This window comes from Spea bombifrons, chromosome 9, assembly GCF_027358695.1.
Source record: "Spea bombifrons isolate aSpeBom1 chromosome 9, aSpeBom1.2.pri, whole genome shotgun sequence".
NCBI classification, from domain to species: Eukaryota; Metazoa; Chordata; class Amphibia; order Anura; family Pelobatidae; genus Spea; species Spea bombifrons.
Window position 1 is genome coordinate 16,996,322 of NC_071095.1, and position 15,433 is coordinate 17,011,754.

General features: G+C 53.1%; 2 protein-coding genes across 2 annotated transcripts; one reads left to right on the forward strand and one right to left on the reverse strand.

Annotated features, from left to right (window-relative positions):
• The first annotated feature begins 1,162 nt into the window (after positions 1–1,162).
• On the forward strand, positions 1,163–11,005 carry POGZ (pogo transposable element derived with ZNF domain). The gene is made up of 20 exons (XM_053474793.1): positions 1,163–1,214; positions 1,974–2,028; positions 3,097–3,227; positions 3,560–3,718; positions 4,029–4,204; positions 4,372–4,489; positions 4,998–5,303; positions 5,538–5,732; positions 5,850–5,959; positions 6,113–6,441; positions 6,769–6,923; positions 7,158–7,258; positions 7,490–7,636; positions 7,840–7,974; positions 8,068–8,252; positions 8,471–8,611; positions 8,728–8,787; positions 8,871–8,986; positions 9,234–9,258; positions 9,415–11,005. The coding sequence occupies exons 1-20, from the start codon at positions 1,187–1,189 to the stop codon at positions 10,940–10,942; spliced, it is 4,200 nt and encodes a 1,399-aa protein (XP_053330768.1). The 5' UTR covers positions 1,163–1,186; the 3' UTR covers positions 10,943–11,005.
• A 2,090-nt stretch (positions 11,006–13,095) lies between these two features.
• On the reverse strand, positions 13,096–15,231 carry PSMB4 (proteasome 20S subunit beta 4). The gene is made up of 7 exons (XM_053474786.1): positions 15,074–15,231; positions 14,276–14,482; positions 13,972–14,118; positions 13,813–13,894; positions 13,510–13,626; positions 13,267–13,355; positions 13,096–13,186 (listed from the first exon to the last, which is right to left on the reverse strand). The coding sequence occupies exons 1-7, from the start codon at positions 15,184–15,186 to the stop codon at positions 13,174–13,176; spliced, it is 768 nt and encodes a 255-aa protein (XP_053330761.1). The 5' UTR covers positions 15,187–15,231; the 3' UTR covers positions 13,096–13,173.
• Positions 15,232–15,433: the final 202 nt, after the last annotated feature.

Sequence of the window (15,433 nt, forward strand, 5' to 3'; positions counted from 1 at the left end):
AATTTCCATAACACCCTTTCCTTTGAGTGACCCTCAGTAATGACATTAACGTTTTATTATTTATTGTTTTATATAGCGCCGTCATATTACATAGCGCTGCACAACGGGTAACGGGACATAACAAGTAGTATGTAACATGACGTACAGACAGGGAGGGCCCTGCCCAAAGAGCTTACAATCTAGAGACTTACTTCCCCAGTTGGTTGAGATAGCAAGTGCCAGTGATGTAATGCTCCGCCCACATTGCAACATTATGACGTCACGTCGGTGATGTATGGTATGTTTCATCTGCTCGTGGTTTTAGCAGGAACAGAGGTGCTGCGCATGAGCAGAGAACATCTGGCACACAAGTTGGGTTGGGACTGCATTGACTGAAACATGACAGTTGACTGCGTTGAAGAGTTGGCACGTTTTACACTTCTGCAAAAAATATCTGTTATGCTATAATTTTACATAAAACTCTTTATTACGCTTATGCCTGACGTTTCTGACCCAAGAAAGTCGTCCTAATATTAGAACTGGACCGGTGAGTGTTATAATTACACCCCGAAATATGGCGTCCACCAATGGCTGCTCAGCGAGCCCTTCCTACAATGGCGGACGGCGTGCCAGTACTGCTTCTCACACTCAACGGGGCAAATTTCTGCAGCCCGCTACTGGGGCAATTCTGGAGCCCCTTTCCTCTGAAGGTAATGAGGCTACTGGTCACGTGACTCGCCCTGGCCTCTGGGGTTCACTCCTGCTGATTTTAGGGCCCCTCCTTGGAGGAGGGGGATTATTTTGCCATGCCCCTCCCCCACATTCAGGCAATCAGACTGTGGCTGTCAAGACCAGGGGTGGCCAAGCGGCCAGTGACGTCAAGGACCTCCTCAGGCTCCCAGCCTATGAGAGAGCAGAGAGGAAATGAGGTCACGATATCCATCCGCGTCGCGTGTCTTGTCTCCTTCCGCGTCGTTCGCCCCTCTTTGTACGCAGCGCGCCTGGCAGCGGCGGGTGTGACCGGGGGAGGGATCCTGGGGCGGGACCGGCACTCTCACCGAGCAGCGGGACCCAGGAGGAGGTGAGCAGGCGTGCGGCCAGTGGGACGGACACTCCGGGGCTCACTACCCATGTACTAGGCGGCCGTAAAGTAACCCTCCGCCGCTGCCGCCATGTTGGTCCTGGGGACTTTTTTTTGAGGAGGAGCATGGTTTGGGGGCCCCTAGAGGAGGCAGGTGAGGTTACCCCGAGGAGGGGGGCAGGTAATAACCCCCGTGCGGGGTTCCTGGCAGCATCAGCACCTGTGGCGGGGACAGCACCCTGCGAGGGAGCAGAGGGAGGCAGAACAATGGCAGAGACCCTCAGAGACAATAATCCCCCCAGTAACTGCCCTCCCTGGGGCTGGGGCCCGCAGTCTCTGCAGGGTTATACCCCCTGAGCTGTCCTGCGCGGTACGTGGCTGTATGTGGACACATTCACACGCAGCCGGCCCCTGCATCGCGCTGAATGGGTGCGGAGCAGCAAACTTCGTGCCCGGCATCTTTCATTCATTTGGCAAAGTAACTCCGATCGGTGAGGTGTGCGGGAAGCCCTGAACCCCGGGACGGACGGGGCAGCGCGCTCCATGCTGGCTTCCGTCCCGTGTATCTGGCGCTGTCCCGGAGGACTTGGTGGGGTTTCGTTTCATCAGGTGCCCTGGGTGGGAGTATAAATCAGGAGAAGTTGTGGAGCCAGCGCTGCGCATGGAATCTCGGCTCGTGGCGGGGATTTTTCGTGAGCTCTCCGGCGGGATCCACGGGGCTTTCTCGTAGATTGCTGGAAAGCAGTGCGCGTGATCGGTAATTACACGCTGTGTGATAAAAGGAGCTCGGGGGAAATTAGTGCGATCGCTCCTTTCGTTCGCTCTCATTAGATCTCCTAAGAATGGGCCGGGGTGGGTTTGGGTGGTCCGCTCCCTGTAAGAGTCCGAGAGATTAATGTCTTTTTCTCTTTAGGTTTCCAAGGGAGAGACTTCAGAAGCTTGAACACTCGGCTGACCGAATTTACCGGGTATCGTACAATTTCCCTCTCTACTCGTAATTTCCTGCCAGGGCCCGCGGTATATCCTCAAAATAAAACATGCCGCAAGCATATAAAACAGCTAAAAAAAAAAAGCTGCGTTTCGACGCTCAAAAAGTCAAACCAATGGTCTGAAACCCCCATCCGCCTTTAACAAGACGTAAAGAGATTTAGTTAGAATGACCCCGGCGGGGCAGACGCGTTATTATTCTCGGAACGGGATCTACGAACGCCACAGAAACCATATAATATAATAACGGCCGATTATTTCCTGGGTTTGTCTGGGTAGAGTGAAGAGATCTGCGCGAAAATAGTCCCTTCTCATAACCGTCACTGTTCGGAGGCAGAATCAATGGGGGGTCTCTTGAGTAAATTGAATGAGATCTCGGCTAAATATTCTGTACTTGTAATAGAGAGCCAAAATATGTAACAAAAGGGGTGGGCAAGCAAAGAGCGTTTCAACGTAATCGAAACAAAGTGCTGCTGATTTAAAGAAACTCATATATATACATATATAATGAAATTGGTTTCGTCTCTTTGGGTAGCGGTTTGCGTGAAAGGAGTTGTGTGAGGGGGCATAATTATCACAGCAGAGGTCAAATGATGAGCAGAAAACTGAAGCTGGGTGGAAGTTGTCCTCCGTCCAGGGTTTGTTCTGGAAGGTGGTGGATGTCGGACGTGTAAGAGAAGAACGATGATGTCCAGGCTACTCGTGCGGGAAACGAATGCCCCAGACAGGCTCATTGCAGCATCTTCTGACGCGTGACATGAAAATAAGCCACTGGTTTTGATGCGGCTCGGTGTCGATGCTGAGCTTCACTTGCCGTTAACACCATTTTTTCAACTGATTGGGAACTTTGTAATAATCTCCACCAAGCTGAGGCATTGTGTGAATTCACAGAAAAGCCCTGACTTTGGAGCGGGGCTGTTATTGGTTCTCTCGGTCTTTGCTCGTAGTGACAGGTCTCGATCGCCCTTGGTTGTATGTTTTGCCCATGAGGTTCCCAGTATGTCACGCACGCTGCGCTAAACCCTGCCACCGCACTTCTCTGTCTCCAGAATCATGGACACGGACCTCTTTATGGAGTGTGAGGAGGAGGAGCTGGAGCCATGGCAGAAGATGAGCGATGTGATCGAAGACTCGGTCGTGGAGGACTACAGCTACCTGGACAAAACGGCGACAGCAACAGGTAAGCGCGTGAAGCATCATTTCCCGCTTCCCCACCGGCACAGCCTTCTCCTGGTACCACGGGGTTTATTCATCTCCAGCGTCTGACGCTCAGTGTGAACGGTCCCTGGAGAATGCAGGTGCTCTGTGTTTTGCCCTCACGCCTAGGAGGGGCATTGCAGGTTTTGGGTGACGGGCACACCGATCACTCGGGCTCGGGAATACAAATGGCAGTCTAGTGATAACGTTGTGTCGCAGTGCCTGTGTATGGGGAACACCAATAGGCCCTCTCCCACCTTATGTTCTTCTTGCCAGCTTTCGGACATGTCTCATGTGCCTCTCTGTCTCTTGTAGTCTCGGTCAGCCTCCAACCCGTCTCTGCTCCGCTTCCGATCGTTGCTCAGCAGTCTCTCAGCAGCCAGTACTCCACTGCCACCACTGTGACCAACAGCATCACACAGAGCAGTGACCAGACGAAGAAGACTTTGGTGACTCTCTTTGCAAATAACAGTGGTAGGTAGCGGTGGGTGAACCCTATGTACGCCAGACTGTTGGGTGAGATCATGTAAAGCAATTGTCTGTTAACGTCGCCCGGGAATCTCTTACGTGATGCCGATTAGCGCAGCTCTCCCTCAGGGATAGGATATCGCCTGTGAGTTGACGGCGCAGACTACTGTCTAACCCTTTGTGAAGAGGGTTATGATTACCTGGAAAAGTTGTTTACGTGTTTAGTGGTCACATTCGGCGATGTAATGGGATGAACTATATGGAAGATGAATCCCTGGCGCGTGTAAGTAACCAGAATCCTTTGTTTCCGTGGTAGGTCCAACACCCATCGTACAGCCTGGTGGCCAGCCACTCATACTCACCCAGAATGCGGCATCTGGTCTGGGCACCATGGTCACCCAGCCTGTCCTTCGCCCCATGCAGGTTATGCAGAATGCCAACCATGCCAACAACTCATCTGTGGCAACACAACCTATCTTTATAACCACCCAGGTGAGCACAGGTCAAACGCCCAGCAGAATCTACTGACCCCTTCTTTCTACCTATTTGGAGACATGTGGGTAAAAACCCCCACCTTGTTGCTTTTATTGTTTGGGGGTCTCTTTCCCTTTTTTGCCTACAGCCTGTGTGTCTGATCCGTTTCTTCCTTGTCCTCCTAGGGGTTCCCGGTTCGGAATGTACGGCCCGTACAGAATAGCATAAATGCCATGAACCAGGTGGGGATCGTACTGAACGTCCAGCAGGGCCAGACAGTCAGACCCATCACGATCGTGCCAGGTGAGTGGCTCATGTAGCTTATATTTTAATATTTTCTAAGCGTATTTCTTCATTGGTTTGGGATGATGTTTAAGGCCTGTTAAGGAGCTTTGGGTCCTGGAGCAATGACACAGGAAAGGCCCCTTCCCTGGATTTCCTGGGGGGGGGGGTTCTCTGCTTTCTGCCTCTTGCAGTCCTTTCCTTTTGCGCCGTTCTTACCTCCTCTCTTTCCCTTTGCGCCGTTCTTACCTCCTCTCTTTCCCTTTGCGCCGTTCTTTCCTTTTTCCTCTATTTTGTTTTTTGTTTTGTGCACCTCGCTTGCTGACTTCACTTTTTTGCATCCCGTTACCCTTTATGTATTTTTTATCTCGCTTGTCTGGCTTTTCATCCTCTAACTTCTATTCTGCTCCCCCACACACACACTCACACTCGCACATCAACACAAATGCACATTCTGGGGCCTTGGTAATGTTGCAAAAAATCTTTCCTTTCAAGGCATCCTTTTTTAGTGACTGTCCTTTGTGTCCAGCTCCAGGCACCCAATTTGTGAAGCCTGCCGTGGGAGTTCCTCAAATGTTTTCCCAGGTGGCCCAGGTCAGGCCCGCTCCAGCTGTCCCAGTAAGACCAGCCACCAACACCTTCACTACAGTCATCCCAGCAACCCTGACCATCAGGAGTACAGTCCCTCAGTCTCAGGCTCAGGGCAACAAGTCCACCCCTAGCACATCAACCACATCGGCTCCAAGCCAGCCCCCGGTGGCTCTCCGGCAGATAGCTGTGCAGCCACAACCAGTACCCGTGAGCCAAAACAACCAAAACACTAACCCCAAAGTAGGTGAGCGGCCGCTTCATTTTATCCAAACCGCGCAGGTCATGAGTAGCATGTCTGTTCAGACCACGCGTGTTCTTGCTGTCTCTCTTCTCACTTTCACCGTGTCTGACTCCGTCCCATCCTTTTTCCGACTGTGGCAATCACTTCAGGCCCACGTCTGACGCGTCTCACGTGGCTGGCTCTGCGTTGTCCTCTTGCGTGTTTTGCTCCTTCATCTTTCCCTGTCGGCTTTTGCAGTGAGCATTGCCAGCTTTGTAGCCGTAAAGAGACCCGGTGATACAAATGACGTGGTGAAGTTTGTGAATGCGGTGAGCGGCAGCCCGACCGTGGTCCACAACACGAGCCAGATGGTTTTCTCCAGCAGCATCAACAACAGCCCCAACAGCAGCGGTTTGCAGAAGGCCCCTACGACCGAGCCCCAGGGTCTGAAAGGTATTGCCTGCCACTGACCCACGAGTTCCACGTTCCCCGTTACATAGTGCGGAATTCCTCGCAATTAATATTGCAATTAAAAGCAAAGGACTGATTGTGGCTATGATTCCTTTTCAGCAACTCCTACGTCCGCGTCGCAGTTTGATTCCTCAGACGGTGGAAGGAAGTTCTGCCCTAGGTGCCACGCTCAGTTCCGCGTAACAGAAGCCCTTCGAGGGCATATGTGTGTAAGTCTGCCGCCCCGCAATCTGAATATATATTCCGAGAATATGCTTGCATCTTTTGTATAGAAACGAAGGACGTCAAGGCAGAATCACAGAGCAGGGGCGTGGATTTCGTTTGCTCTTCCGTTAATACGCGGCTCTCGTTTCTTTCTCTAGTATTGCTGCCCTGACCTTGTGGACTTCTCGAAGAAAAACAAAGCTTTAGAGAGCGAACCAACACCTCAGATCGCAAATGCATCCACGCCAGATAAAACGGTGTCGGCGGCTCCTCCGGCTTCTGTAACACCGGGAGCCCTGGTGCCACCGGCTAGCAAAGCTCAGGAACTGGGCTCCGAGGAGGTCACGCAGGGCAAGCTCATTATGCTGGTGGATGACTTCTACTATGGCAGGGATATTGGACGCACCTATCAGATGCAGGGATTACCCAAGGTGGCCACCACCTTCCGCTGTCCGCACTGTGCCAAGCGGCTGAAGAATAACATCAGGTACGATGGCTTTGAGGGATCGTATCGGTGGTTTAGTGAAGTTTTGGGTTGTAACTCAGGAGCCGATTTAATGAGTTGTGGGAGTTTGTTTCTCGGAGGAGCTTGGCTAGGTGGGTTTGCGCTACTGCGGGATGTAAGCTTGGGGGCCGAGCCCTCTTTACCCATGAACACATGTATTGTGAGAAGCGCTGTGTAAATTGTTGGCGTTATTTAAATAAAGGATAATGAATAATGGGTTGCGTTGATATCTTACCCGTTGACCAGACCTTTTTGTCTCGTATTGTTAATATCTCTCATGCTCTGCGATGGCTTCTTTCACCCTCTTAGGTTCATGAATCACATGAAGCACCACGTGGAGTTGGATCAGCAGAATGGGGAGGTGGACGGGCACACCACGTGCCAGCACTGTTACCGTCAGTTCTCCACACCTTTCCAGCTACAGTGTCACCTGGAGAACGTGCACAGTCCGTACGAGTCCACCAGTAAGTGTCCTACAGCCGTGGGGTTAATGAATTGGGTTTTGTTATTTTTGCGTCCTGCTCCAAACAGAATAAATCCCGATATTCCTCCAAAAGGACCTAGCACTAATGAATAATAATAATAAGCTAGTATTCTGTTTATTGCGTGGCCCGGCTGGCTCGGAGGGAAGGCTTTGCTTTGCGGGAAGGAGGCTGTCTGTGGGTCATGCTGGCTCTCACCGCACTCTTTATTCACAGCAAAGTGCAAGATCTGCGAGTGGGCCTTTGACAGCGAACCTCTCTTCTTGCAACACATGAAGGACACGCATAAGCCCGGCGAGATGCCATACGTGTGCCAGGTACTTGTGTGTAAATGACATGCGGCTAGCGTGCGTCCAGGCGGGCATCTCCTCCGATATAGACTGTCGTGTAATGCCATGGAGGGTTTCTGCCGGGAGATCCCGGTCACATGGGGCGACATCTTCCGTACCGTTACCATGCTTGTTTACTACGTGGAGCGGGCATCTTTGTTCCATTAGGTTGAAGCTGTGTGACTCGTCCGCCTGTAATCATACATTTTGTGCTGTCAGGTGTGCAGCTACCGCTCCTCCATCTACGCAGAAGTGGACGCGCATTTCCGGTTAAACCACGAAGACACGCGCCACTTGATGTGCGTTTACTGCCTGAAGGTGTTTAAGAACGGAAATGCCTTTCAGCAACATTTCATGCGACACCAGGTATGGGGGATTGATTTTCCCACTGGTGTTTTATTCCACCCAGACTTGCGTTCTTGTGTCTTGCATCAGATCTGCTCGATGGCCGTGCCTCGCTGTCACACGCTGCCGGAGTTAGTGTTTGTGCTGCGTATGACAATGTGCCCTTTTCTTTTCTTTTCTTCTATGTCATCTCTTTACTATCTCTGCGTGCCCAATGCAACCAGAAGAAGAGCGTATATCACTGCAACAAATGCCGCCTCCAGTTCCTCTTCGCCAAGGACAAGATCGAGCATAAACTGCAACATCACAAAACCTTCCGCAAGCCCAGGCAGCTGGAGGGTTTAAAACCCGGCACCAAGGTGAGAGCGGCACGCAGTGACCGGCGCTCACGGGCACGGCTTGGCATCAGACAGTCTGCCATCTAAAGCAAACGTTTGTGTCCGTCGGTACAGGTGACCATCCGCGCTTCACGAGCGCCGCCACGGACCCTTCCCGTGTCGTCGCCGGACGCACCTTCGTTACCGTTGACAGACATTGACACCGAGACTCCGTCTGTGGACACGGTGCCGCAGAGCAACATCCAGAGAGGGTCGGTGAAGAGGATATTTGAGACGCTCTCCAGCTTCCAGGCTGCCAGGTTATATCGCATCGCTTCTGTGTTTGGCATGGAAAGACCGCGCGGTCACGCCGTCCGTGGGCCTGATAAAGCCCTGCAGAGCCCACGGCTTTTTCCCCCGTTCGTCGTGATTGTCTGTTCTGTGTTTTAAATGTATGGGTTAAGCAAACTCCGGGTATTGCTGGTTATCTTGTGAGCAGAAATGAGCTGGATAATAACGGCTTCTCTTTGGTTTTTAGGGCACCTCCGGGGAAACGGTCGTGTCTGGAGTGTAACTTTGACATTCCTGACTTGAAGAACCATTACCCGACATACGTGCACTGCTCTCTGTGCCGCTACAGCACCTGCTGCTCTCGGGCGTACGCCAACCACATGATCAAGTGAGTGCCGCGTGGGGAGCCGGGTGACTTCACACACGTGTGTTATGGCTGACACCCTGTGGAGTTCTTTATGCACGGTCCTGGAGTAAACGTAACGCTTATGTTCTCCTTCCCAGTAATCACGTCCCGAGGAAGACACCCAAGTACCAGTCCCTGTTCCAAGGATCTTACCCAAGGTTAGTGGTGCTCCGCTCCCCCCCCCCCCTGCTGATCAGGATATGTCCCTCCATTGCCCTGACTGCTCCTCTCTTCCCTCCAGCGACGTGATGGCTCTGGCGTGCACATCTTGCCTCTTTGTAACACGGATTGGAGACGCCATGGCCAAGCACCTGGTCTTCAACCCGTCGCACTCCTCCAGCTCTGTCATGTTCCCAAGTAAGGGCTCGTTATTCTCGTGTGTTTGCTTCGTTGGTCTTAAGAGCACCTATATAAATCTGGTAGCCGGTCGTTCTGTGGTTGCTGTGCTTGCACCCTTGACTTTTATTGAGGGTTCGGTTAGAAGTCGTTATACGGATCTGCGGGATCCGTGTCCTATGTTACTGCGTTCTGAGCCGTCTCTGCTCATTAAAATGATTGAGTTTGCGTTTCCAAAGCTGATTTTGTTGGTTTGTTTTTCTTGCAGACTCCTCGTCTCCCTGCTTTTTAAGGTAAGTTTATTTCTGGATTGTCTCCGTGTACGAAGTTATTTATTGTTGATATTAAAATAAAAAGAAGCTCCGTGCTGCTGCAGATTTGAGTGAAATGCGTCGAGTTGAGCTGATATTTTCCGATTATTAAATGCAAGCCTTTTTATGCTTCTATAGGATTACTGGTCCTAGAATAGAAAGCGTGGCGCACGTGACGTTACCCGACAGAGACAGCAGGGAGTCCGAGTTGGAAGACGCGTCGCTGGTTTCAGCATCTCCCAGTCCGGTTAGCGAGGAGAAGACCATCAATGTTGATGATCTTGAGGACGTGGAGGAGGAACCTGAGCTGCAAGGCTTCGATGTCCAGAACAAGCAGGAGCAGCTGAGCGTGAAGAAGCTGCGCGTGGTCTTATTTGCTCTGTGCAGCAGCATCCGGCAGGCTTCGGAGCATTTCCACAACTCCCCGCGGCGCATCCGGCACTGGCTGCAGCAGTTCCAGACCTTCCAAGGGGAGAACCAGGAAGGCCTGTCGGAGGGCAAGTATCTGGGCACGGAGGCAGAGGAGAAGCTGGCAGAGTGGGTTCTCACCCAAAGAGAGCAGCAACAGCCCGTGAACGAAGAGACCCTCTTCCAAAAAGCCACCAAGATTGGACGATCCTTAGAGGGAGGTTTTAAGATCTCGTACGAATGGGCGGTAAGGTTCATGCTTCGACACAATCTGAGCACGCACTCCAAGGTGGCCGTGGCTAATCCTCTGCCCCAGGAAATGGACGCCAACTCTCAAACCTTTGTAGAGTTTGTGCAGAGGCAGATCCATACCCAGGACCTTCCGCTGTCTATGATTGCTGCGGTGGACGAAATCTCGCTTTTCCTGGACTTGGAGCTACTGGGCAGCGATGAGAGGAAGGAAAACGCTCTGCAGACGGTGGGGACGGGGGAAGCGTGGCTCGACGTGGTCGTCACCATCCTAGCTGACGGCAGCGTCCTCCCCACACTGGTGTTCTCACGAGGCCGCTCCTCGGCGCTCAGCGAGATTCCGGAGTCCATCATACTGGAGAACAGAGAGGACGGTTATACAGACGACGAGATCATGGAGCTGTGGTCTTCCCAGGTGTGGCAGAAGCACACCGAGTGTCAGAACAACAAAGGCATGGTCGTGCTGGACTGCCACCGATCCCACCTGTCCGAAGAGGTCCTGTCTGTCCTCAGTTCCACTTGCACTTTGCCAGCTGTCGTACCCTCGGGTTGCAGCTCAAAAATCCAACCGCTCGACGTCTGCATCAAAAGGGCTATCAAGAACTTTTTGCACAAGAAATGGCGCGAGCGAGCCAAGGAGATGGCGGAGGCCAGCTGCGACTCCGACGTCCTGCTCCAGCTCGTCCTGTGTTGGCTAGGCGAAGTCCTGGAGGTGATCGGCGAGCACCCGGAGCTGGTCCAGCAGTCCTTCCTGGTGGCCAGCGTCCTCCCCGGTCCCGACGGAACGGCAAACACGGCCAAGCGCAACGCCGACATGCAGGAGGAGCTCATCAACCTGCTGGAGGCGCAGCTGAAGCTGGAAGACGGGGAACGGGACGAGGACGGCGAGCGGTGCAGCGAGAGCCAGCCGGAGTACGCGGACCCGGACGCCCTGCAGCAGCTGTTTGAGGGGGAAAGCGACACCGAATCCTTCTACGGCTTCGAAGAAACCGATCTAGAACCCCTGTGAGCAGAGACTGCTTCGGCCCCAGAGTGTGTTTCGCTATTGAATTAAAGCATTCCGTGTACCGCGCGTTCCAATCCACATTAGCAGCGTTGGTTCCTTTTTTTATTATTATTACATTTTTTACCTGTGGTTACTCAGGCCTTTCATTTTTTTTTGTCCACCTTGAACCCCCCCAGACGATGCTACTTACCTGCGTGCGGCCGCAACATCGCCCCCCTGGCCACGCGCTTCCCCGGAGCGAGGATGCTTTTTCTTTTTCCCCCTGAATGGACGCATCGTGAATCCGGCTGCCTGCTTCATCCTACCGTATATCTTTCCGGGTTTCCAACGGTTATCTCCGCTATTGGCTGGACGAGCGTTGGCGTTTTGAGTGCAGCCCCCAAATTTTATCCGATAACTCCCCCCCCCGCTACTTTTATCTATGCCGTTCTCTACTCGCCGGACCTGAACCCTCGCTGCTACGACTCCGGGTCGACGGGCTTTGGGGTCCAGAGAGAGAGAGAGAGAGAGAGAAAGAGAGCGGTTCCTGACTTGCATGTTTTCTTCCGGAATCTTCCTAACGGTTTTCCTCCCCGTGGCTCCAGACCCGCAGGAACTCACAGGCCCGTTGGCCGCGTCTGAAAGATGGTGTGTATGAAGTCGCAACGCAGAATAAACCGCACCACCCGGCTCTCTTTTTATTAGTTGAGATGTGAATTTTTTATATATATATAAATATATAAAACGTTACAACCTTCCGTGCGCTCCACTTTTTAACCGTTAAGTGTTCTGCTATTTTACGTGAAGAGTGAAAAAAACCAGCTCCTGAACCTCCCTCTTCTACCATCATGAGATTATTTAATTTTCCTATTTTTCTCCCCCATTTTCACTAGTGACTCGTTTTTTGTCGCTCGTTGCTGTACCGACGATATGGTCCTCTGTAATATAGTCCCCGGCATACTGTGTACATTGCCATGGAAACCCCGAAGATTCCTCACCTATATTTAAGAGTGTCTAAAGGTGTAAAAATCCCCCCCCCGGGGGCCGTGACCCCCTGTGCTCCTGTATAATAGAACGGGATCCGGTCTTCATGCTGTTCTAGTGATTGGATAATAGGTGGGATTCCCAGATTTCTAATGCCTTTTTATTCCAATAAAAGCTCTAGTATTGAATAATTTCATCTCCAGTCTGTTACCTTTCCCGTCACAGCGCGAAGGTTCTAGAGCCAGACCGGGGCCGATGCCGGTCAGCGACGTATGGTGGGAGTTGCTGCGGCATGCGCGGCTTTGTATAAATGCCGGAAGCAGCGTGGTGTATGAATGAGCGACAGACCCCAGGGAGCATAGCTGTTTGCCCCGTTCACGGGTACCGCACAGGGGGCCGGTGAAGCCACAGCTCCTTCATCATAAGACAGCTGACCGTTGGGGCCGCAGTGCGGTTTTTAGTTTTGCGCAGCTACGCCGGTTCTTGTTGGTATTTGCCGAGTGCGCCGTTAACGGCCGGCGGTTTTATACGTAGTTCCGCTGCATTATACCGGACCGTTCTCTGCCGAGCGTTGGCGTCCTCGCGAGCTGCCGGTCGCCATACTGACCTCGAGCCTGTGTGGCAGCGGAGGCTGGGGATGGCCTCTCGTAGCCGCAGGATTCGTGGGGGCTGCTTATACCCTGGTCGTGGACCTAGCGCCCCACCATGGGGTATTCCATATACCGGCGCTGTACACGGCCTTCTACAGACGCAGCTGTCCTTGCTCTAATATTATAAAGTAATTGCTGAAGTAGTTGTTTTCTGTCTTGGAGCCCGGCAGAGACGCGGGGTCCCCGCTACCCATGAGTCTTACACACAACACGCAGCTTTACAGCGCGATAGAGAGACGCGAGGCTGAAGCCGGCCAGAGCCGGCCTTATCACGGGTGATGCGGGGCCCGTTATCCAGATTGGATGATAGCGGCTGCCTTTAATGTATACATTGTACAGGTTTAGGGGCTGGGGAGACGGGCTCTGTATGAAAGTCGAGGGCCGATAACTGATTTAGCTGAAAAAGTTGTTTCCCCATAACTTAAAATGCTGTTTTTCCAGCAGGGGCCAAAATTACAGAGAAAAAAAACCCCACTGTTTTCCCCAAACGTACTCCAACGAGGCGTTACCACACGGCCTACAAAACCAACACGGCAACCTCGCTCGGTTTACAAAAACAGACCGCTTTATTCAAACAACAGACATAAGACAGATGAAGAGGAGACTTCTGTGCCGACGACTTCATTCAAACCCACTGCAAGAGAGAAGAGACGTGAGCGGAAATCCACGGTGCGAGACGCTCAGCTCGACAGAGACGTCCCTCCCAACCCTTACCTAACCAAATGCGCAATATCCCAGTTGGTCTCGGAAGAGACGGGTCCTTCGATCTCCACTCCGCTCTCCGTTACCGTGGCGATTTCATACTGCGAATAGAAAGCAGGCATCAGCGCTGGAGCAACCACATGGCAACGACAGATCCAATCACGGAGGCCTATGGACAATAAAAGAACGCCCGGCGAGGGAATAGAACGAGAGACGCGCACCGGCAGGGCCCCCCGCGGCGGTAAGGACACTTACTCGGTTGTAGGAGCGGGCGTCTCTGTAGTAAAGCACTCTCATGCAGCGCTCCACGAGCTGCCGGGCCTCGTCCCTCGTCAGGTTAGGCTTGTTCTCCACGACGTCCCTCATCAGCGGCTGCGGCAGAAGAAACGGACAGGATGAGAGGCGGGCATGCGGAGCCTCGCTTACACTACAACCCTCTCCCCGGCGCTCTCCTAGATGCCGTCCTAATTATATTTATACATAAACAGTTATTCTGCAGCCGCGCACCGGACCGCCGAAAGAAACATCAGCTACGTAATCCGGACCCCTCGCACTCACCTGAGCCAGGTACGCGCCAAACCCCGTAGCGATCGTCGGCGCTTCGTAAGCCACGCCGAGTTTGTCTACGTATCCAAGGAAACTGCACAGAGAGACAGAACGTTACCACGCGAGCCGGCGACAACCACCGCGACGGGGCAGGATCTACTAAACACCCACCTCTCTCCATTATAGAGCCCACCGATGAGCACCGTGTTCCACAGGGGGTTCATCTTACTCCTGCGATTGTACATGACGCGGGTCAGCCAGGAATGGACGGCCTTAGGGCTGTAGTTGTGACCGTCGCCCACCAGCTCCTCGTCGATTCTGAAACACAGAACACGCCGTTACTCCGGTGATGCCCCCGTGCACACGCGATGCCCCCACTACCTGCTCCCCTTTCTACATGTTTTAAAAGAAGAGACTTCACGTGGCACTAAGTTAACAGGGATCGCCGACGCCAGCCCGGATCAGCCGTACTTACACCATCTGGTCGATGACCTGCTTCAGGTACTGGTAGTCGGCGTAGTCGCCGGACGCGCCCAGCATGGTGCAGGAGTTGACTTTCATCAGACGGGAGATGTTCCGGAACCTGGCCAAAGAGCCGTAGGAGCCCAGCATGTCGGCTGCGATGATCACTCCTCCATCGAACTTCACGCCCAGCACAGAGGTGCCCGTTACCATCGGGTTCCTGCGCGGGGAGAGTAAACGGCGTCACCGCTACGTCAGTAAGTGAATGTAAAGCCCCTACACGGCCCTCCACTATACAATCCCATCAGCCTCCAGTATACAGACTGGAAATGAAAGTGAAACTTGGTGCCATCAGGATCCTGCCCCGCCTGCGCCATAATGTAACCTACAAGGGCCCTTCATCTCCCCTCCATGTAGGCAGCAGGAAGGCACAATTAGTGCCAGGGGCCCATGAAACGCCCCGGTGTAATGGCAACCGTACCCCAAGCAACCGGTAGCCTTTTCTGGGGATGTATGTGCCCTTATAGGCGGCATTTAGGGTAATTCACCTATCGTGAATCCGGTGATAGCAATGGGGCTTTTGGACCCCAGAATATGAATGACACAGAGGGGACCCCCTGGCAGAAATAGTTTAATAGTGCCCTGGGGGTATCATTGCCCCCTCACACTGCCCTTACTGGGGGCTTCTGAGTATAAACCTCCAGGACCCCAGAACATCTCTTCCCGGCTGATATCCCGCCCAGAGCCTGTACCGAGGCCGTGAGCGTCGGTAGGGGCCTTGTGACTAAATGAGCAGCCCCTCCCCCCTTACATGGTGTGTCGGAGGGGTCCCTCTCCGGCCCCGGTCAGCTCCCCGGGGAAGGAGTGCAGGGCCCCCGGTGCCGGTCCGCCAGGAAACAATCTCATCCCGCTGCCCATCATCATGGCTCCTACAACAATGACAGTGCGGGGCTGGAAACCGGATGCAGACAGCACTTCCGGCGGAGGAGCCATCTTGTGGCTGGCGAGTGGTTGAATTTGAGCCTCGCTGTGGCAACATGGCGGGAGGTTGCCAACCAGGAGAAAAAGGTGAAAGGGAGGGCACATACAGGGTCAATACAGTGAAATGCAGTCGTTACTGAGGGGGCAGGAGGGCAGTTTGTGTGTAAATGGGGAGAGGAATTAATGTATG